The sequence below is a fragment of the Dermacentor albipictus genome, chromosome 2 (assembly GCF_038994185.2).
Source record: "Dermacentor albipictus isolate Rhodes 1998 colony chromosome 2, USDA_Dalb.pri_finalv2, whole genome shotgun sequence".
Taxonomy (NCBI): Eukaryota; Metazoa; Arthropoda; class Arachnida; order Ixodida; family Ixodidae; genus Dermacentor; species Dermacentor albipictus.
The window spans coordinates 15967421-15990484 of NC_091822.1; the positions used below are offsets into that span (position 1 = coordinate 15967421).

At 51.1% G+C, this 23064-nt stretch overlaps 1 protein-coding gene across 1 annotated transcript; it reads left to right on the forward strand.

Annotated features, from left to right (window-relative positions):
* The first annotated feature begins 7115 nt into the window (after window positions 1-7115).
* LOC139055665 (serine/arginine repetitive matrix protein 2-like) lies at window positions 7116-23000 on the forward strand. The gene is made up of 5 exons (XM_070533194.1): window positions 7116-7359; window positions 13188-13408; window positions 16735-16740; window positions 16887-18020; window positions 22938-23000. Exons 1-5 carry the CDS (start codon window positions 7116-7118, stop codon window positions 22998-23000), a joined length of 1668 nt encoding a protein of 555 aa, XP_070389295.1.
* The last annotated feature ends 64 nt before the right edge of the window (window positions 23001-23064 follow it).

The window sequence follows — 23064 nt, forward strand, 5'->3', positions numbered from 1 at the left end:
GAAATTGCAGACTATCTAGCCAAGGCATCGATAAGTGGCCCGATTCTTCCTTGCTGCCCTTTGACTGCTTATGTAACTGCAGCTAGATTTCGCAGGAGTATCATTATACAGTCAATATCAGGCTCGGCAATTACTAACTCTGTGGATTACGGACATCTCCTGCACCCTTGGAACAGAAATTTTTGCCGAACACGGAAAATGGAAGTGTCCATCACGAAGCTGCGCTGCCGTATACCTGCATTGAACTTCTACCTCCACAGGTCTGGTCTGGTCCCCTCACCATTATGCTCATTCTGTGGCGAAGCGGAGACAATCGATCATTTCTTGTTGTCTTGCAGACGTTTTTCTATTATAAGAAAACGACTACTCGAAATCCCGCTTCGCTCTATTGGTCTGACTTTATCAGTGCCTGTGATCCTATCTTTTGGAGCCTCCATTGTTGGGTTCAGCCACAGAAACGTTTGCTTGGCGATCCAAAATTACCTCATCGAAACTAATCGATTTCCATGTTAGATTGATCGTTCTCCCTCCCAACCATAGCTTTCTTTTATTTCTTATCTTTTATTAATTATTATTGTTATTATTATTATTATCTTATACCCGGTTTTCATCTGATTATTTCCTTTTTTCTCCAAACACAAAACGCTTCCTTTTAAATTCACACGCCCAAATTGTTAACTCCCTTGTTATCATTATTATTTTAGGCACCTAATTAAACCGCCCGATTCTTGGCCAATCCCCCACTGTGGGTATGTGCCACAGCCACTCAGGACAACACCAACAACAACAACAGCAAGTGGCTACCGGACGACGATCCCGTGCTGGAAAGAAGAGCAGCAACGCGGCGAACGCGACGCCCAGTACCTCGCAAGCGTACGGCGGCAGCAAGGGACCCGCCACCAACACCGGCTCGATCAAGTACCGTATAGTAAAGGCCTCAAGGATGCCCCAACTGCCCGAGGAGCATCGGAAAATTATAATCAGGCCACGAGGAGGACTAAATTTGAGCAAAGTAAGTACCACCGCTATTGGAACTGCAGTGATCGAGGCTTCAGGCCTAACGGCAGAGCAAGCAAGTGAAGACATGGTGTGCCCCAACTTCACGCAAAATATCGTGGTGGTGAGCACGCCTGAACCAGACCATGCGGCAAGGTACGTGAGAATGAAGTCTTTCAAAATCGTGGAAACGGAGTACGAGGTCAATGCGTACGAGACGGCCCCGCACGCCACGTGCAAAGGGGTGATTAGACAAGTCGACATCAGGGACTCCCAGTCTACTATCACAAGGAATATCGTGCATGAGCGCAACCCGCTCGCTTTGGCCGCCAAGCGCATAAAGACGTCAGGCTCAGTCATCGTCCTCTTCGATGGACTGAAAGTGCCAAACTTTGTGCGCTACGGGCCGACCTTGTTGAGATGTTATCTCTACAGGAAACAATTTGATGTGTGCTTCACTTGTGGTAGGGTAGGACACCGCTCGGACGTCTGCCCCACGCCGGACTCTGTTCAGTGTAGAGGGTGTGGAGCCCCCAACCCACGAGCGGACCACGTTTGCACGCCCAAGTGCAAGTTCTGTGGAGGAGACCATCCCACCGGAGACAAGGTGTGCAAGCAGAGATTTCAAACACCCTATGTGGTACGAGCTCGCCGAAGGGAACGCGCCCGGTCACGATCGGCCACGAGGGAGAGAAGCCGCTCCAAGTCGGGAGGATCGCATGTGCAAAGGGAACGCGCCCGGTCGCGATCGGCCGCGAGGGAGAGAAACCGCTCCAAGTCGGGAGGAGCCCAGGCGCTCTTAGAATATGGAACACCCGGTGCCAAGCCGACAGTTGGGACCGCCTGGGCGGATAAAGTCAAAGGTACGGTGAGAATCGTTGGTGGCGCCACTACGCCGGCGGTGACTGAAAGCAATGATGCCAGAATAGAACAGTTGATTAGGGAGGTAAACTCTTTGCGTAAAGCTAATGCAGAGCTGACCAAACAGGTAGCAGAACTGAAAAAGAAGGCACAGCCGAGCCCTGCCAGCGTAGCAGTAGCCAGACCAGTAGGTGAAAGCAACGAACCAGGCGAGGGAGATAACTCCCCCGCCCCGAAAAAAAGAGCAGTAAGCCCCGAAACTGACTCGGTTTTCGAAGTCCTTAGCGAGCTGAAAGAGGTAATCAAAGAAATTAGAGAAACGACGGAAAGGACTAACTTTAAAGTGGATAAACTATGGAAATGGAGGTTAACGGCCGAACAGCGATTCAAGAAACTCGAAACGAAATGCGACGACGACGAATTCTTGCCGTCAGAATCAGAAAGCTTAAAATCGCTCTCCGGAACGTCAGGGGGCGCTCCAAAGAGATCGATCGCGGGTAACAGCAAAATTAACCCATTCAATAATCATGGATAGCGCCCACAGTTTTAGTGTGTGGCAGTGGAATTGTCGCGGATTCCACAACAAAAAGGCATCGCTGCGCCAATTAATTAGATCGACGGGGGTCAAACCAAAAGTAATTATGCTGCAGGAAACTTTAGCGGACGAAGTAAAGCTAACCGGGTACAAATCGGTATGTAGAGAAAAAGATTCCGGAAGGGGATTGGCCACCCTCGTTGAGAAAAAGCTACCCTTTATCGAACACGATATCCATCTCGGACTGAGTAAAATCGAGTATATCCTAGTAGAAGTCGTACTCAAAAGGCACAAGGGCAGGGCGCAGAGTATCTTCTGCCTGAACATTTATAGCAGTCCCACCTACAAGAAACAAAGCTTTAGGGCACTTTTCAACAAGGCACTCGCAGTCGCAAAGAGCTCTCCGCTCATCATCGGAGGGGACTTTAATGCCCCCTACCAAGCGTGGGGATATGCTTGGAATACAAAGAAAGGTGAGGGGTTATGGAACCTTGCCACGGACCTGGGACTGTGCCTGATCACAGATCCGACTTTCCCCACCCGCTGTGGCACGTCCACGTGCAGAGACTCTACGCCCGACCTAACTTTTGTCAACTACTCGAAACAAGCTAGTTGGGAAAACTCGGGCACCGATCTAGGCAGCGACCACTATATCATACACATAGGTATAGGTATGCCGAAACAAGAGACTAGAACCTTTCGGTGCACGGACTGGGACCTTTTTAGGAAAGTTAGAGCGAAGAGACTAGAATCGGAACCGATAGAAGCGGGCAGACAGTCCTTCCAGACCTGGATCAACCAGCTCGAAGAGGACCTCAGGGAGGCCACTAAAGAAATTAAGACAGAAGAAAACATAGAGAGCATGGACAGTAGGCTCGCGCATCTGATCGAGGCCAAACAATCCATTCTGCAAAGATGGAAAACGCAAAGACTGAACCGAAAGCTCAGGAAAAAGATAGCGTTGCTAAACAGGCAGATCGAGGAGCATTCGAGAACGCTCGTGAAACAGCAGTGGGACGAAGTTTGCCACTTGGCAGACGGCAGAATCAAACATGGAGGCAGTTGGAACATCCTCAAACATCTATTGAACGAGAGCGACACTAAGTCAAACAAGAGAACAGCAATTACAAAACTGGTACATCAAGTCAGCCAGTGCACGACTCAGGAGGTAGTCATGAGACAGCTCGCGGACAAATATCGCCCGTCCGAACAACCGGGCGATAGCAAAGAACGCGTGGAGTACATGGGAGGACCGTGCGAGGAAATGGACCGCGATTTCACCGAGGGTGAGGTACGGGCCGCCCTCCATGGTCTCTCTAGTAGATCGGCAGCCGGACCCGACGGCATTACCAATAAACTCTTAATGAATCTAGACGATGAGTCGATCACTTTCCTGACGGATCATTTCACCGAGTTGTGGAGAAAGGGAGACTATCCGGAGGAATGGAAGATAGCTAACACCATCCTCATACCAAAACCGGGCAAACCACTCCATCTGGATAACCTACGTCCAATATCGCTTACATCGTGCATAGGTAAAGCTATGGAACACGTTATTCTTAACAGACTCACTAGATACGTCGAGCAAAATGACATACTCCCGTATAACATGATCGGTTTCCGCCCCGGACTATCGACTCAGGACGCCATGCTCCTGATCAAACACCAGCTCATACACGTTAGCCCGGTGCACGCGAGAGCGATTCTGGGACTAGACGTCGAAAAAGCTTTCGATCGCATAGAGCACAAGGCCATCCTCGAGGTCCTGCCCGAGCTGGGGTTGGGCGAGAGGCTATACAGTGTAGTCAAGGCGTTTCTGGGCGGTAGGCAAGCGAGCCTCACGCTAGGTGAACTAAAATCAAAGGTGATGAACCTGGGAAACAGGGGCACCCCGCAAGGGGCCGTACTTTCGCCCATGCTATTTAATCTAGCAATGAGCAGAGTCGCGAGGAAACTGGAGAGCATAGAAGTTATACACTTTGCAATATACGCCGATGATATAACCATATGGAGCGCCAACGGTAACGTAGGCCAAACGGAGACCAGACTGCAAGAGAGCATACACGCCGTGGAAAGCACGCTAGGCGAGATGGGACTCAACTGTTCGGCGGCAAAGTCGGAGCTTTTGGTCCTAAAACATCGACGCAGGGGTCGAAGACCCAGGGGATACGTCCCCGGGGAGGAACCCAAGATTATGTTACGCTGTCACGACGGATCCGCGATCAGGCAGGTGGAAAATATTAAAGTTTTAGGCTTCCACATAGCAGCGGGAGGTACCAACCTGAATGCCATTCAGCACATTTCCAACAAGACGGACCAAGTCATCATATTACTAAGGAGAATCAGCAACAGACACAGAGGCCTGGGTGAGGACAGCGCTCTAAGGCTAGTGCATGCCTTCGCTCTATGTCACGTCACCTACGTGGCAGGTCTATTTAAATGGTCGCAGGCCGAGCTGAACAAGCTAAACACTCTGATCAGAAAGTTAGTGAAGGCTACCCTAGGTATACCCATCAGCACCTCGAAAGTGAAGCTCATGACCCTAGGCGTGCACAATACGATAGAAGAGATGGCGGAAGCGCAACAGATGGCGCAGCAGGAAAGACTGACGAAAACGCGAGCGGGCAGGCTTATACTCAAAGCGATAGGGACAGACCCAAATAGATCAATGAACCCGAAGGAATCCGAGGTAGAATTGAGCGCGAAACTTAGAGACGCGATCAGAACCACCCCCCTCCCGAGAAATATGCACCCGGAACACAATGTTAGCAGGAGAAAAGCGAGAGCGAAAGCTTTGTTGAAAGAAATCGAACAGCTAGGACAACAGGCGGCCCTTGTAGACGCTGCCTGGGTCAAAGGCAAAGAGGCCTACACCGCCGTGGTGATCGACAGCCGGGGCGAGGTACGGGACGCCATCACCATCTTCACTAAGGATTCCACGGTGGCGGAGCAAGCCGCGATTGCTCTAGCCATCAGGAACCGTAAATGGTCTTTCATCTATAGCGATTCTAAAGCAGCAATTAAGAGCTTTGACAAAGGCTATATAGCTGGGACTGCGGCTAAAATTATCGACAAGGTCGAAACTATCAAAACTGAAATCCCATGGTTTCCTGCACATATGGGACAAGTGGACGAGACTCGGCCCAACCTCAACGAGGTGACGAACGACCTGGCACGAGGACTTGCTTGCCGTGCCGGTCAGAACCGAACCGACGCCCACTACCATTCCGGGGAACATAAAGATCACTTATTAACTTACAACGACGTAACTAAATATTACTACTTGGGGCGTAGGCAATTCCCTCTGCCACACGTAAAATTGAACAGGGCTCAGGCAGTGACGCTACGTTTACTGCAAACCGGGACGTACCCCACTCCGTATTTCATAAATAAAATTCACCCAGAAAGAGAAATTAGGACAGAATGTAACGTGTGCGATGGCATCATTGACATCAGACACATGCTGGCGGGCTGTCCCGCGACTCTCGCCGACCCCGAAGAACAATGGCTTTACTGGCACAAGTTCATAACAAGCTCTTCATATCAAGATCAGCTACGGGCTGTCCAGAGGGTCCACGATGACGCCATAAGGCTCGGCCTGGCGGTGCCGACGTGGACGCGGCCCGCCTCGGTCTGAAAAGACCGGGCTTCAGGACGCTAATAAAGTTTTGTGAATGAATGAATGAATGTACAAAAGTGACGGTAGATGCCCAATACATTTGATGCGTCGGCTTTCGCGCCTTTAAAAATATTCAGAGACGATTCCTGCGGTATCCTGTGTTGGCTTCAGGTGTCGGTTTTGGGTCGTTTACGTCAGGGCACCACTCAGCGCCAAACGCTGTAAGTTGCCTCCTGTTTCCCCTGGCAGAAATAAAAATTCATTCTTTGTCTGGTCCCCGACTGAAGCAGTCCGGCTCTTTCTTGCGGCGTGGCGCGCCCTGGCCGTTTAGCCCTCATGCCGTAAATCCTCCGTCCGGCCGCCCCGTCGGAGCTACAACATACTGGCGACGAGATAAACCGCTTACTTCCTACGTCCCCCTGCCTTTCTACTTCTGCTGTTCTCCTGCTTCTGGCATGCAAGACGCTACGTCTACTTCGACGTCGTCCACCTCATCTCCCCCGCCTTTGTTCTCGGTGCCCAGCATAGCGTTCGTACCCCCCATGCCACCTTTCCTTGCATTACCCGGTACTCCTTCAGTACCGTGGCTCACATGGAAACGTTCTTTTCGCAGGTTTCTCCAGGCAACCGGATGTGAGGCACTACAAGACGAGAGGAAGAAAGCCACTTTACTGAGTAACTTAGGCTTCGAAGGGCAGCGTCTCTACTACGACCTCGCGTCGCAAACGGACCAGACGGCTACTACGTTCGAAGACATTATTCGCATCTTCGACCAACACTACGCAGAAAGCACCAATCCCTTGGTGCACCGCATTATCTCCCGGGACAGGAAGCAACTACATGGGGAAGCCTTTCAGGACTTCGTCACCGTGCTACAAGAGCTAGCGCCTGCTTGTGCGTTCGGCGCTTGGCACGACGAGTCCCTTCGCGACCAAATCCTGCAAGGCATCACATCAAGAAGAATACGAGAAAGGCTACTCTACGAAGGATCGTCCCTCACGCTCCATAAAGCCGAGAAAATCGGACGAAGCATGGAGCAAGTTGACAGGGAACTTGAAGTCTTCAACAGCGTGTCTGTTCAGTGCGTCTCGACGCAACGCCAAGATGGCGTCGCCAGTCGTCTCCTTCCTCGCCCGGGCGCGCAAGATGGCGGTCCCCGCCCTCCTTCTCCCTCGACCTGGCGCCTTCAAGATGGCGATCAACGGCGTGGCGGACAGTCGCATCTCCGAGCGGCCGGCCAACTTGACGCCCAGCCCGAACTCTGCGAAGCTAGTCAAGAGTTCGCACCCCATTGTTACCGATGTGGTTCACCTCACCACATGGCATCCGATCCAGCCTGTCCGGCAAAGCACGTTACCTGCCGTGCGTGCGGAAAAGTGGGAAATTACGCTTCGGTTTGCCGTTCGAGGAACCGAACGCAGTGACAGTCTCCTGCTCAACTGCAGCTTGTTTCCGTTACCGCTGATACAGAATCAGCCACTACAGTCCCGTTTGTGCTTACAATTCAAGTACCGAATTCCCGTCCGGCAACAATTCGCGCCGAAGTCCTCATTGCGAATAGCACAGTCAAGTTGCTCGTGGACACAGGAGCTACGGTGTCGCTGATGAACAGCTCCCTATACGAAGAACATTTCAAGTTTTTTTCCATTATCTTCTTCGAGTCTTCGACTCAAGAATTATTCGCAGCAAGAAATTCTGCATTCAGGACATTTCTCCGTACTGGTCAAGTACCGCAACAAGGCTGCAGTATGACATTTCACGTTATGAACCAAGGCACCTCTCTTCCGGGCTTAGACGCCATTCAAGCTTTGGGCATTGATATTCAAGCATCTTCGCTCACATGTCAAGAAGTACCAGGACTTCCAGTTGACCCAAACGTCCAGCTTCCGTCTCTTCCACCCAACGCTCCTGCAGAGTTCGCCCATCCGTTCTAAGGACAATTGGGACTTGTAAAGGGCTTCGTCTACGACGTTCGTCTACGACCTTCAGTACAACCAGTCTCAGCGAAACTGCGTCCTCTACCTCTGGTTCTCCGGGAGCAAGTCTCCGCCGAGCTGCAACGCCTGGAATCACCTGATGTCATCGAACGAGTCATTGCGTCCGAGTGGATTTCTCCGCTCGTCGTCGTTCGAAAGAAGGTTTTTTTACTAACCTGGTTAATTTCCTTGAATTGAACTCATTTTTTACGTCAGCACAGCACGGTTTTCGGAAATCTTACTCTTGTGAAACCCAATTCATATCATTTACACACGCACTACACCATATTCTTGACAAATCATCACTAGTTGATTGTATATTCTTAGATTTTTCAAAGGCATTCGACAAGGTGTGTCACAAACTATTACTTCATAAACTAAAACAACTTAACATAGACGGTAACCTTTTTAAATGGATTGAATGTTTTCTTCTCAACCGCTCGCAATTTGTTTGTGCTAACGGCATTAACTCCGGTTTTACAGAGGTCCGTTCAGGTGTTCCACAGGGTTCCGTCCTTGGAACCCTACTGATCCTAATTTACATTAATGATCTTCCCTCGCTTATCAACTCCCATATCCATCTATTCACTGATGATTGCGTCATCTTCAGAGAAGTTACCAATGCTAACGATACTGAATTACTTCAATCAGACCTTACCACGATAGGGAACTGGTGCAATGAATGGCTAATGGAGCTCAATATTAACAAATGCAAAGTCATGCGTGTTTCTAGGAAAACTTCTACAATACCGTCGTACTACATTAACAACATGTTGTTGGAATCAGTTTCTTCATATAAATATCTTGGTGTTTACATCACTTCTAACCTAAACTGGTCTCTTCATACTGAAAACATAATCAAAAACGCTAATCGCATGCTTGGCTACCTACGTCGCAACTTTTTCAACTTACCTACTAATTTGAAACTTTTGTTATATAAAACATTAATACGACCCAAACTTGAATACGCGACTCCGGTATGGGACCGTGCTCATGAAAACCTAATCACTGACCTCGAAATGGTTCAAAATAACTCTGTACGTTTTATTTTTGCTAACTACAACTGCACGGCGAGTATAACTAACATGAAATCTAATCTTTGCCTCCCATCGCTGGCATCTCGCAGGAAAGTGTCTCGCATTGCCCTCTTCCACAAGTTGTACCATGACCATACTCTACGAGATCACCTCATCCCCCATCCAATTTATGTATCCCGTCGCATTGATCATCAGTACAAAGTTGGTATTTTGATCATCAGTACAAAGCTGGTATTTTGTCATGCAACACCAAAAGTTTTTCACAATCATTCTTGCCGCGAACCTCGCGTGACTGGAACCATCTTCCCGCCGAAGTTGTAGGCCTTATTCATTATGAACAGTTCCGTGAAGCCTTAGCTAATATTGTATATACAGGTACCATTTAAACACTCATGTAACCAACTGTGTTTGTCTTCTTTTTGTAATTACCACTCCCCCTCTGTAATGCCCTTGGCCCTGAGGGGTATAATAAATGAAATGAAAAATGAAAATTCCATTGGACTTTGCATCGATCTTCGAGACCCCAACAAGGCTATCATCATCGACGCCTTTCCACAACCGAGAGGTGACGAACTGTTGCATCGACTCGCTGGTGCTACTGTCTTTAGTAATTTGGACTTGCAGTCCGCTTATCATCAGGTTTTATTGTTCGAGAAAAGCCGTGAGATTACTACTTTTATAACTCATGATGGTCTTTTCCGCTTCAAACGTGTGTGTTTCAGTTTGGCATCTGTGACCTCCGCTTTCCATCAGATCATGTCATCTGTTTTAAAAGACTGTCCAGGCACCTTGTGCTACCTTGCTGATATTCTTGTATGGGGTCACACTCAACGTGACCACGACAGAAATTCGCAAAATGTTCTGTCTAGGATAAGTAATGCAGGCATGCAGCTTAACCACAAGTGCGTATTCAGTGTCCCAGAATTAACCTTCTTAGGACATAAAATTTCCGCAAACGGCATTTTCAGGCAATCGTGGAAGCACCACAGCCTAAGGACAAAAAGGCTCTACATTCATTCCTGGGCCTCACGGGATATTATGCTAAATTTATCCTGCAGTATGCCGACGTAGTGGAACCGCTAAGAAAACTCCTAAGGCAAGGAAAAGCCTTTGTCTGGGATAAGGATACTGAATGCAGCTTTCAGGCGATTAAAGACGTACTTGCATCACGCCCGTTGGTACGCATGTTTCAACCGCATCTGTCTATTGTTATGATGGTTGATGCTTCTGACGTTGGCACAGGAGCCATCCTACTGCAAAAATGCGGAAATGAGCTCTTTACAGTAGCTATTCCTTCTCGCACGTTATCTTCCGCAGAACGACGGTACTCCGTAGGCGAACGGGAAGCATTGGCATGTCTGTTTGCGTGTGAACACTGGCATGTTTACTTGTGGGGTCGACAGTTCACTCTACGAACTGATCGCCAAGCTCTAGTCGCATTGCTATCTTGAAAGGGCCCTGGACAGCGACCATTAGAAATTTCACGGTGGAATGCAAGATTGCTATATTAGAATTTCTCCATTCAGTACTGTAAAGGTGACCAAAATATCATTGCGGACGCATTGTCACGCCTACCTGTCCCTCCCGAATGTGAACCAGCACTAGGTGAGCAATAGTGTCTTTAGTTTCATCTTGTATTACAAAGGAGGAATTCCAAGCAGCCACACAAGCAGATCCAATGTGCCAAGCAATAAAAGACAAAATAACAAAAGGATGGAGAACTGCGGCGGACCTTCCGCCACAGTTACAGGCGTATGCTGCTTTACAGTCCGAATTGTCCTGCATGGATAAGCTGCTTCTCCGAGGTGAACGTATCGTTCCTCCTGCTTCCTTGCGTCAGATACTCCTGTGTATTGCTCATGAAGGTCACTTAGGCATCACGAAAACTAAGCTCAGATTGAGAGCCATCTACTGGTGGCCTCACATGGATAGGCAAGTTGAGGAACTTGGGGGAAACTGCTTTGTGTGCCAACAAGCAGATAAATCGGCCAAACCATCCTTGCCACAACTGGTACGCGGCCGAATATGCCAAACTGAACACCCTCATTAGAAGAGCACACAAGGTGGCACTGGGCCTTCCAGACAGCACCAGCACGGAACTGCTGCTACAGCTGGGCGTCCACAACACGCTTGAAGAGTTAATTGAAGCACACCAAATCTCGCAACTCGAAAGACTAGCGAAGACACGAATGGGCAGGAGTATCCTGGACAAACTCGGGATAAGTTATCACAAGCAGCACGGCGACAAGACATCCCTTCCAAGTGCGATCAGGGAAAAGCTGCAGGTGGCTAATATACCCAAGAACATGAGCCCCGAATTCAATCAGGGTCGAAGAGAGAGTAGAGCCAAGGCTTTACTCCAAGCCTTCGGTAGGGGCAAGGAAGCGCTGTACGTAGACGTGGCAAAATACGAGGATTGACGTGCTTTTGCAGTGGCCGTCCTCAATACCGAGAAACAATTGGTCAGTTGTTGTAGCATACGTGTAAAAAACCCCGAGGTAGCGGAAGAGGTGGCGATAGCCCTAGCCATCGTTAACCCCAGTTGTAGATACGTAATCAGTGACTCGCAGACGGTGGTCAGAAACTATGCACAAGGCAGAATTTCGCCGAAGGCTGAGGCTATACTCAAAGCCAACGCGAACTATGTCACCTCCGAGGAGACGGAGGAACGGCACATTATATGGTTCCCGCCTCCCACGTCCCCCGACACCCCCGTACCCAACCTCAACGAGGAGGTCCACCGCGTAGCGCGAGGTCTAACGTTCCGCGCCCGCGAAGAAGGATCCTCTCTTTGGGTTGGAAATCCATCGGAGGCATGGACAGAGAGGGACAGAATGACCAGATACTGTGATATTACAAAATTTTATCAAAACTCAAGGCGGGTTTATCCGCCCCCTAACCCCAAACTCGACAGGGCCCAAGCGGTAGACTGGCGGCAGCTACAAAGACCTTCTCCAACCCCGTCCATCTCAGGAGGATATATCCGGACATCTACTCAGATGATAACTGCAAGCTATGCAGCAGGGCTCACGCATCTCTTAGACACATTCTCTGGGAATGTGAAATTATATGTAAAGAAAATGCAGTTGCCCCAGATGAAGCTGCGGCGCGATGGACGGCCGCGTTGCGCAGCTCAAACCTCGAAAATCAACTATGGGCCATCCAGCAAGCCCGTGAGGCGGCGAGGAGACAGGATCCCCGGACCTCCTCGGGGGCGGCCTAGGCCCACGCCACGAATTTGCCGGATTGTTAATAAAGTTGTTACCACCGCCACCATCCTTTGCTCAATTACGACCTGTCGAATGGCAGTTAAGACCATGGGAAAAGTTGGCCATAGACATAATAGGCACTCTTGATCGTGCTCCACAGTATGCACGTTTTGCTTTGGTCATGGTTGACTATCATTCCAAGTTGCCCGAAGTTTCTTTTATGCCTTCCGTCACATCGGAAGCCATCATGCACAGTATCATGTCCATATTTAGTAGAGAAGGATTTCCTGATGCTATAGTGTCCGACAATGAACCACAGTTTGTTTCTGTGCAGTTTGAAAACTTCCTGAAGGAAAGATGCATTAAGCTTTTCTTCTCTTTACTACCCAGAGGTCAATGGCCAGGTAGGAAGATTTAACGGTATCCTTAAAGAATTCATACAGATTGCTATTTCGGAACAGCGAGACCTCAGACTTGCGGTCTTAGAATACTTGGCAATTCACAGGTTTACTACACATATGGCTACCGGTGTGTCTCCAGGTATGCTGCTCCATAGTCGACAACCACGAACTCGGTTGGACGTTGCAAACATGCCTCCAATTCATCTTGAATTTGCTTCTCCAAAGTTGCGCCCGGATGTGCAGAGTAGAGTACGTTAAAAACAGGAAAATACTAAAAAGTATGTGGATCGTCGTCGCGCAACCAAATGTCCTCAGTTTCAGCCAGGCGATTTGGTTAGGGTACGTACTTCACGGAAATCTGGTCCTAAATACTCCGGTCCGTTCAAGATTTATCGCAAAGTAGGTCGCAGTACTTTCCAGCTTGAAAATGGCAGGCGTTGGAATGCGTCTAAACTGATGAAATACTCAGTACTTCAGGGTGAAACAACACATGAAAGGAGTCACTTCAATGACGGGACATCCTTCGACGATAGTTTTCCACCTTTTCTTCCAGTTCCTACTGGTTCCCACTTTCCCGCTGCAACCCCTTCTTTGCATCCACCTGTCTCACCACCCCCACCGGGTTCACCCCGTGCAGAAAAGTCTCCTGAACGTCCGTGCGACACTCCTTCCCAAGACACTGCCCCTGAAGGCACTCGGGTCTCTGATACACCTTCTAGCCCCAGTACGAGTAACACTTTGCTGTTCCTCCTCTACAACTTGAACCAGTCCTTCGTAGGTCCACACGCCATAGACAACCTCCGAAACGGTTTAAGGATTATGTTTCCAAGTAGCTTTCTGTCTTGGCTTACTGTCTACAGAGGTCCCAACCCTCCCATGCGAATTCGGCTCTCAACGCCAAAAGTCTTTTTTTGCCTGTTTGTTAGGTAAATACGACATAAGTAGTATTCTTCAAATGGGGGGATTTCTGGCAGCATAAAGGGTGCTATGTGCACGCTGTACTTACTGCTATACTGCAGCTTTATCAGTAGATTCCTAGTGGTAGGAACACTTTTCTTTATTTCTTAGCGTCCCCGCAGAAGGGATACCATACATTTCTTGTACAATACATATTTTGCAGCATAAACGTGTAGTATGCACATTTTCACTGCGGTAGTAGCCGCCATACGAATTTGTCTTTCATGCCAAAAAGTTTTTAACAATAAGTCGTTAGCATCCTTACGGGGGGACTATCCAAACCTTGGAGCGTAAAGTGCTTGTACGCACAATCTCCAATCCACGGCAGCCACAGAGACTCTCGATTAAGGCTCAGGGCGAATAAACCACCCATCAATGCTGCCCCAGGGGGCACACATATTTTTGCACTGTCTACTTTTGTACTCTGGGAATGTTTTTCATGTGTGATCTGTGTGTGCAGGCTGCATCACATCGTCTCCCCAAGACGGGTACTGAAACTGCAGAACTAGAGTGCAATCATGTTAATTTTCAGTTTTCATGTTGTGCGTTTTTCATAAAATGGGGAAGCCAAACATGTCAAATTCTATTGTGTAAAGCTGTCATCACTAAACACGTGTGTTACAGTGCTAACATGTGTTATTCTGTGACTCATGACTTGCTTTTGTTGCGAGGAGAGCGAGTAGCGCATTTTCTTTCAAGGGAGAGGTGGTGTGGTATCCTGTGTTGGCTTCTGGTTTCGGTTTTGGGTCGTTTACGTCAGGGCGCCACTGAGCGCCAAACGCTGTAAGTTGCCTTCCGTTTCCCCTCGCAGAAATCAAAATTCATTCTCTGTCTGATCGCCGAATGAAGCAGTCCAGCTCTTTCTTGCGGCGCTGCACGCCCCGGGCATTTAGGCCTCATGCCGTAAATCATCCGTCCGGCCGCCCCGTCGGAGCTACAACAACTCCCATATATATATTCACAGCACATGTACGGCAATGGACGAACCAGGCTAGCGCTAAATTTGAATTTCAGAACACCATTTTCATTCTACGTCCAGTAATCACACAGATCATTTGCGGCTTCGTTCAGGGGCACACGCGGGCTTTCGGGTTGGTGTTTGTTGTTGCGTTTCGCGCAAGAATATGGCTAGGAGCAGGCACCACATATGTGCAATCACGAGCAATATAAGCACATAATTGCTCCAGAAGCTGACGCCGAGCACGGGTAGCGCGATGATCTTGTTGGCCTGACACAACGACTTCTTGGCAGCCGAATTCCGAATACAGAATATGCGGTGAGAGTAGCTACATAAGAACTTGTCAATGTGTCGTCTTGTAGATTTTTGCAGCGCAGCCAGAACGAAACGGTCATAGAAGGCAGATGAGACAACACGCAGCGTTGAAACACCTGCGAGCAGCTGTTTACGTGCGCCAAGTCGCACTGAACTTCAGAAACCACTGTTGCGCACTCAAAAACAAAGCTCAACTAACACGTTTTTAATTTACTAACCGTGCATATTATTTGCTCCTAATCAAGAAAAGTAAATAATAAGTAATGTAAACGTTTTATTCAATACAAGAAAAGAATTCTACAGCATTTGCCACGAAACCAGCCAGTAAGCAACCCTAGGCGTCGCACCAGTCGCATTGTTGAAATCGCAATCATGTGAAATGGGCCCTCTAAAAGTCGCATTACGATGCGTGCGACTGAAGCGATTTTCTTCGTTCCAGTCGCAGCATGTGAAACAGCCTTCAGCCGAAGCCACCCCTCTCCCTCCCGCGCTGCCTCCCCACTCTCCTGCCTATCGCGCGGACAGCCGCGTTCGTCAGTTGCCCTTTCACTCAGTCGCGTGATGCACAGTTGCTGCCGGAGTACAACGATACTCTCCCACGCACTTTCGCTCGACGGAAGACGGCGCGTCTACTGTCCGCTTCCATCCTTCGTGTGCTTTCGCTCGCGTCTACAGCAAACAACGCACGGTGATGGTGTTATCGCCATCGGACTTAATTCAGAGCACCACGGCGACGGCAAGAATGCGCCTGGGGTGTCCATATAATTGCTATCGCAATTAAAAGAAAGTGCCTTTTCTAGCCTGACTTATGCTGTTTCAAATTTTAATGTTCTGTTTCAATAATTGGGATGAAAAGGCATCAATGTGGCCTGTTCAATGCCACATACCCCTGTGGGCTCGGGGACCTGTAACGCGTCCTTGAACTACCCTTGTCACCCGTGGGACCCAAAGAGGTCCTAGGCACAAGGGTTAAGAACAGATGTCTTGAAAAAAATGCTTTCTTCAGCTTTTTCAAGACGATTGTTAAAAATTCTCGGCGCCAACCACTCAAAACGGCTACTGTCACTGCTCGCGCGTTTGTCGTCATCGTCGCCGTCTTCCACAGCGGGCTCCGTTGCACAAAAAACTATCATCGCCAGCAATGGCTCGAGCGTCGTCATCTTCCACAGCTGCCTAAAGAAGCCGCTCATGATTCCAGTGTGGAATTTCACTTCGTCGAATGCGAAGGCCACGCTGACGGACGTATGAGCCATTGCTTAAGGGGGCATGAGCCATTCATTGTTTTGCGCGGCGGACACATTTAATAACAGAGGTGACACTCAAATGTGTGTGCATACATATATCGCCGCGATGACCACAGATTAGGACAATAAATGTGTCCGTACCTTTGTTCACAATGTTGCGTCACCTCTGTATCGTGCGCTAGACAGCATCGCTGGTCATCCACCTTCACAGAGCGTAATGGCTCATAGATTTTTTTATTTATTTATTCATTCAATAATTCGCATAGTACTGCGAGCAAAAGAAGAGATTGAAGGCCAACTCCAGCGTTCCCATTCAGTTAAATACAAAACAAACAATTGCTTTCATTTTCTTTTACCGATATGGGCTCCAATTTGTTGCATTTCAGAGAGAGAGAATGAAACCTTTATTTGAAGTCGTGACTTGTCATTCGAGGTGGGAGGGTCCCTTACTTTAGGAACCCTCCGGCTTGGATGGCCCTCCGGGCCCGGGCGACTAGTTCGCGCAGGTCGACCAGGTCCGGCTTGGAGATCGCAGCCTCCCACGTTTCAGCAAGGAGGTTTGGGTCTGCGTCTGCTGCTATTAGTTGTGTCGCTGTGATCCTTGCTCGGGTGTTCTTGCATTGCAGGAGAAGGTGTGCCAGGGTGTCTGGCACGTTGCATTGTAGACAGGTGTACCTGTATAGCGTCGGGTGGAAATGATGCCGCAAGCTTCCGTGGGTAAAGGTATTGCTCTGGAGTCGCCTGTAGTCGGTGCCTTCGTTTCTTGTTAGTTTGGCAGGCGAAACGAATTGGCAAGACCAGATCCGTGGTTATTGCCTTCGAGGGACCCAAGGTTCCCAATTACGTGCGTTACGGGAACCTGCTCGTTGAATGTTCACTGCACCGCAAGCAGATCGACGTCTGCTACCAGTGCGGCCGCGTCGGACACCGAATGGACGTGTGCCCCAATCCCCAAAATCGCATCTGCCGGGGGTGCGGCATCGCCAACCCGGACAAAGAGCACGCGTGTGTGCCCAAGTGCGGCCTGTGCGGCGGCAAGCATCTCACCGCCGACCGGGCCTGTAAGGCAAAATTCAAGACGCCGTACGTGGTGCGGCGCCGGCGCTGGGAACGGCGCCGGGCCATCGACGACAGTAGCCAAGAAGATAGAGGTCCTGCAGGCCGTGCCCAACGCAGCACCTCTTCGCGGAGCCGTTCGAGAACGCCGGCTCGCAAGGGCAGCCACCAAAGCCGCCAACGATCGCGATCCCGTTCCCGGGATGGCCCGAACAGGGCCGACCAGGCGCCATCGGCTGGCTCCAAGGACGGCCGCCGCTGGGAGACGATGGGGAAAGGAGGCAGTCGTAGCTCGAGTGGAAGACGCCGGGGATCCCGTTCGAGGTCCCGGACCAGATCAAGAACCCGGGTCGAGTCCAACCAACGAGGGATACTCGCCGAGAAAAAGGTGGGCTGGACCAACAGGTCTTCCGTCGCTCTAGGGGACGACAAAGAGTTCCCACCCCTCAACCCTAACGCACCTGCCCCCTCTAGCCAAAACGCCGCAACTCGCCAAGAGTGCGGCGAATGTACAGAACTTAAAAGACTAATCGAAAGGCAAAACGCCCAGATTCAGGAACAGAATGTGCAGATCAGAGCACTCATGAGTAAAATAGACGCGCTAGCTAGCGGCAGCTCAGCGACTAAATTAACCAAAACGAGCCCGGCACCCGAGGACGCCAACGAGAAACGCAAGGTGCCGCGGAGGGACCCCCTCTCGCCGCGCCTAGAGCGGAGAGGAGAGGCGCAGCCCATGCACCAAGCATTGAATGTTCAAGAAGCGATGGACGCTGAAACCACAGCTGACTGCAAGACGGCAGCAGCGGCACCGCAGCCGTCAAATCAACAACAGCAACCACCGCAAGAGGGCAAACTGGCAGCGATACTCGCAGCCATCAATCAAATTAACGAGAATCTCGACAATATGAATGCCAGGTTAGAGGTCTTCGAGGGTCAAATTAAGATCCTGTCAGTCAAGCACGAACGACTGGCGGCGAAGACAGCGACGATAACCGTGAAGAACAAGTTCGCAGCGCTAAGGAAAGAACGCGCCAATAAAGTCAAGGAATCGATCGCGTACAGGCGCGGTCGCATCAAAACGTCAAAGGAAGATGGCGCAGACGCCGAACAGTAAAAAGCAAATCCGCGGGGGGGAAACAACGATCATTTACCAATGGAATTGCAGGGGCATCCGCACCAAGGAAGCCGAGTTACAACTTCACTTAGATGGGCTCGACCAGAAACCGGATATTATCGCGTTACAAGAGACACACGGCAGACCCAGACTCCCGGATTACATCACGTACACGGATCCGACGGAAGGCGGGACGGCGTTACTGGTGCGCACCAACATAGCAGCCACCCAGCACCTCACCGCGCAAAAGGGCTGCGAACACACGCTGGTCGAGGTTCACACAAGGACTATTGGCAGTGCCGGAAACCTGTTTGTGATGAGCGCATACTGCAGGCCGTCACAAAGGCAGTACGACTTTGAAACAACAGTGAGCCAGGCGAAGAGGTTGGCGGGAAACAGGCCGCTCCTGGTCCTAGGCGACTTCAACGCCCCTCACACTACATGGGGTTACAAATACCAATCTAAACGAGGCAAGGCTCTAGCAAAGGCAATGGAGGACCAAGAAATGGCGCTCCTCAATGAACCGGGCGTCGCCACCCGAAAGGGAAACAGCGTCAACAGGGACACCACCCCGGACCTGTCGTGGATGGCGGGCTCCCTAGAAGTGGCCTGGCGGAACGAAGACGTAGACCTGGGCTCCGACCACAGTATCATAAGTGTAACGATCAAGGGACCAAGGTACCGGGCAGCCCTCGGCAAAGCCCGGATCACCGACTGGGACCGAATGCGCAAGCACACGGACGAAGAAAACGAGACCTCCGGAGAAAACGCGGAGGAGGGCAGACATCAAACGTACGCAGAATGGGCGCGAGAACAAAAGATCGCGCTCGACAGATTTACTCAAGAAGTTGTGACAACGATGCAGACGCCCTTCGTCGACGCCAAACTAGCACACATGTGGGAGGCGCGGCACTCGCTCACGCGAAGATGGAAGCGTCAACGACGAAACAAGAAGCTCGTCAAACGCATCGCGCTTCTCAACAAACAGATCGCTGAATACGCAACCAAGCTGTGCCGAGAGAACTGGATGAGTACGTGCGACGGGCTGCAGGGAACGCTGTCGGCGCGCAAGACCTGGTGCCTGCTCAGACACCTGATCGACCCGTTGAGCAGCAAGACCGCAACCAACCGCAACCTCACCAAAGTTCTGAACGCTTACGATGGCAACGGCCAAAGGCTCATTGAAGACCTCAAGGCGATCTACCTCAAGACGGAGAGAGGGCGATTTCCGATACCGGAGGAGTACGGGGGACCGGAAAATCCGGCATTGGATGAACCGTTCACCATCACGGAGTTGTTAACAGCCATAGACGAGAGTAATAAGGCGAGCGCACCAGGAATGGACGCCATTACATACAAGCTGCTCAATAACATGAGTGATGCGGCGGCACGTGGGCTCCTGGGTCACATCAACAGAACCTGGGAAAGCTCGAAGTTGCCCGCAGAATGGAAAGAGGCCGAGGTACGGTTCATACCTAAACCCGGCAAACCTCTGACCATCGAGAACATGCGCCCCATCTCGCTCACGTCCTGTGTGGGCAAGGTCATGGAACGCATGGTTCTCAGAAGACTTCAAGCACACCTGGACGAGACAAATCAGATGCCGGCGACCATGTATGGATTCCGCCAGCACCTGAGCACCCAAGACGTCTTGATCCAATTACACGAATTGGTGATTAAAAAAGCAACGAGGCACGCGCCCCGGGGTATACTGGCTTTGGACCTCAAAGGGGCCTTTGACAACGTGTCCCACGCCAGCGTGCTCGAGAACCTGCGCAAGACGGGGTGTGGCCGCAAGACCTACGGTTATATCAAAGATTTCCTAACCAATAGAGCAACAACTATCCGGATAGGAAATGAACGGTCAGAGCCTGTGGAGCTCGGAGACAGGGGTACCCCACAGGGGTCTGTCCTGTCGCCTCTGCTTTTCAACCTAGCACTCCTGCCCCTGCCCGAACTACTCAATCAGATCGAGGGCGTGGACCACGCGTTCTATGCCGACGATATAACGGTGTGGACGAACCGCGCGGGTTCCGATGCCTGGGTGGAGGAAGCCCTGTAGAGAGCGGCAACGACCGTCCACGAGTATGCCAGGACCTGTGGCCTGAGCTGCGCTCCACAGAAATCGGAGCTGCTCATGGTACAGCCCGGAAGACCGAAGAAAGAGCCGCCGCCAAACATAATCATCACCATCGACGGCACAGAGATCAAACCAACGCAGCAGATCCGGATACTGGGCCTGCTGTTGTGCAGCGACGGCAAGGCGCACGCAGCCGTCAACAAAATCAAGACCACATCCGAGCAAGTCCTCAGCATGATCCGGAGAGTCACCAACCGGAACAGAGGAATCAAAGAAGAAGACGCACTGCGCCTGGTGCAGGCATTCGTCGTGTCACGCGTAACGTACTCCGCCCCGTACCTCCAGCTTGCGAAGGTGAACCGCGAAACGCTGAACACGACGATAAGGAAAGCAGTAAAACTCGCCATGGGCATCCCAGTCTACTCGTCAACGCAGAAGCTGCTGGAAATGGGTGCCCACAACACGGTGGAAGAGGTGGTGGAAGCACACCTATCCCACCAGAGGGTAAGGCTGAGCTGGACAGAGCACGGTCGGGCCGTCCTACGCAAGATAGGATGGCAAATTGAACAGCTACCGACAACGGAGCCGCTCCCCACAACGTGGAGAGACATTATTAAGACCAAGCCCCTCCCCCGGAACATGCAGCCGGGGAGGAACAACGAGAGACGCTCTGCGCGGGCCAAGGCACTGGCTCGACAGCTGGAAGAGGACCCCGAGGTCCTCTACGCGGACGCCTCACTTCCCAAGCACGGAACCAGAGCAACGGCGGTCGTCACCACCATAGATAAACTTGTCACAGGCGCGTCGATACGGACGACGAATACAGCCGAAGCAGAAGAAGTGGCCGTGGCCCTCGCACTCGCACAACCGGGAGTGAGGACCGTTGTCACAGACTCCCAGACCGCCTACGCAAGCTACCGCAAGGAAAACATCTCTTCCGTGGCACTAGCGATCCTCAACAAATGCAAATCACCGGGGCGGGCCGTTGAGCTCGTGTGGGTCCCGGCTCACTCGCAAGTGGAAGGCAACGCACTCGCCGACCACTATGCCCGAGAACTATCGATCCGGGCCGAGGACGAGCCAGGGCTACCGCACCCCGTGACAAGCTACAAAGACATCACGCAAATGTACAGAAGCGGCAGATGTAGGCTTCCCCGTCCGCATCCGCAACTCAACCGAATTCAGCAAACGATCGTGCGACGCATGCAAGCGGGGTCGCTAGCGCATCCAGTGCTCTTGCATAAGATGTTCCCAACAGAGCATGACACTTCATGCCCTTTTTGCAGACGGTCAAAAGGCACTCTAGCACACATACTTGCAGAGTGCACTAAGCTCAAGAACCCCCCACCACCCCTACCCCCCACCCTCCCCAGCCCCAACCCCCCCGAGCGATGGGAGACCTTGTTGTCCAGCCCCGACCTACCGACCCAGCTCGCGCTGGCGGCTAGAGGCCAGGAACTGCTGGACACATATGGAACCTGAGAATAAGGTTCCACCCCATCTGGTGCAAGCGCGCACCACCCGTCACTAAGGGCTCAGCACAAAAGTTGATTCTCTCTCTCTCTCTTGTTAGTTTGGGATGTGGTGGAGGGTACACCCTGCGTCCAAGCCGATGGTGTTTTAGTAGTGCTTGGTAAGTTAACGGTATTGTATCCGTTTCCTCCACTGATTTGTGTGGGTGAGACCTGTCTAGAATACCATGCGGGGAAGCCCAGTTGATGCTTGCGCGGGCCGCGGTGTGTGCCGCTTCATTCCCCTCGAGTCCCTCGTGTCCCGGAACCCACATGATGCAGGTGTAGGGGGAGGAGTACCGCCACGTTTCAGTAAATTGATCACTTTGGCGGAGATCCTGCCCTTCATTTAATTGCGTGCCGCTGTTTGAGAGTCGGTGAAGACCACTATGGCATCCTCGCTTGTATGGGTGGCGAGTGCTATAGCGGCCTCCTCAGCTGTGTCCGCGCGTTTGGCGAGAATTGCCGCCAACGCCAGTGTCGTCCCCCTGTAGTCTGTGAGCTAATGGCGAAGGCGTTTCGGTCCGGATACTTGGCTGCGTCTACGTAGCAGGCTTGCGAGTCGTTACGGTGCTTGTGTCTGATGGCGTTTACCCTGGCGAGCCGTCTGCCTCGATGGTGTTCTGGATGCATGTTCCGAGGGATCTGAAGAACTTGTAAACATTCTCGCAGCTTCGATGTGATCTTTTCCTTACGTTCGCCATCGTGTTCTAGGTTGGTGTTACGTAACCTGTGCGTTGTAGGACTGCTCGGCCTGTGGTTGTGAGCTTGATGGTTGATGAAGTGCGCTTCCGCGAGTTCTTCCCAGGAGTTGTGAACTCCCATGCGAAGCAATCGGTCAGTGGAGGCGGTTGTCGGTAGTCCTAGGGCGAGCTTCGTGGCCTTTCGTATTAGAAGGTTTAGCTTTTGTTTCTCGGCTGTCTTCAGGTTGAGGTAAGGAGTTCCGTATGTAATGCGGCTGTAAAGGAGGGCGTGTACCATTTGCAATGTTTCGTGCTCTTTGAGGCCATTGCGGCGATTGGCCACCCGTCGTATCAGATGAGTAAGCTGTGCCATGGTGTTGTGTAGCCTGGGGAGTGTGGCCGAGCCGGACCCGTCCTTGTGTACATGGACTCCGAGGACTCGAAGTGAGTCGACCTTCGGTATCGGGACTCCCTGAAGAAGGACTAATTGTGGGTCCGGTGAATCGTGGCTT

Bases quoted from the DNA above. Each gene is read 5' to 3' on its own strand.
- LOC139055665 (XM_070533194.1), top strand. From the start codon at position 7,116: ATGGCGTCGCCAGTCGTCTCCTTCCTCGCCCGGGCGCGCAAGATGGCG. The intron at 7,360-13,187 runs GCACGTTACCTG...CTTTTCTTCCAG, and splicing joins GATCCAGCCTGTCCGGCAAA to TTCCTACTGGTTCCCACTTT. The intron at 18,021-22,937 runs GCAGCGATACTC...GGTGTTGTGTAG, and splicing joins CACCGCAAGAGGGCAAACTG to CCTGGGGAGTGTGGCCGAGC.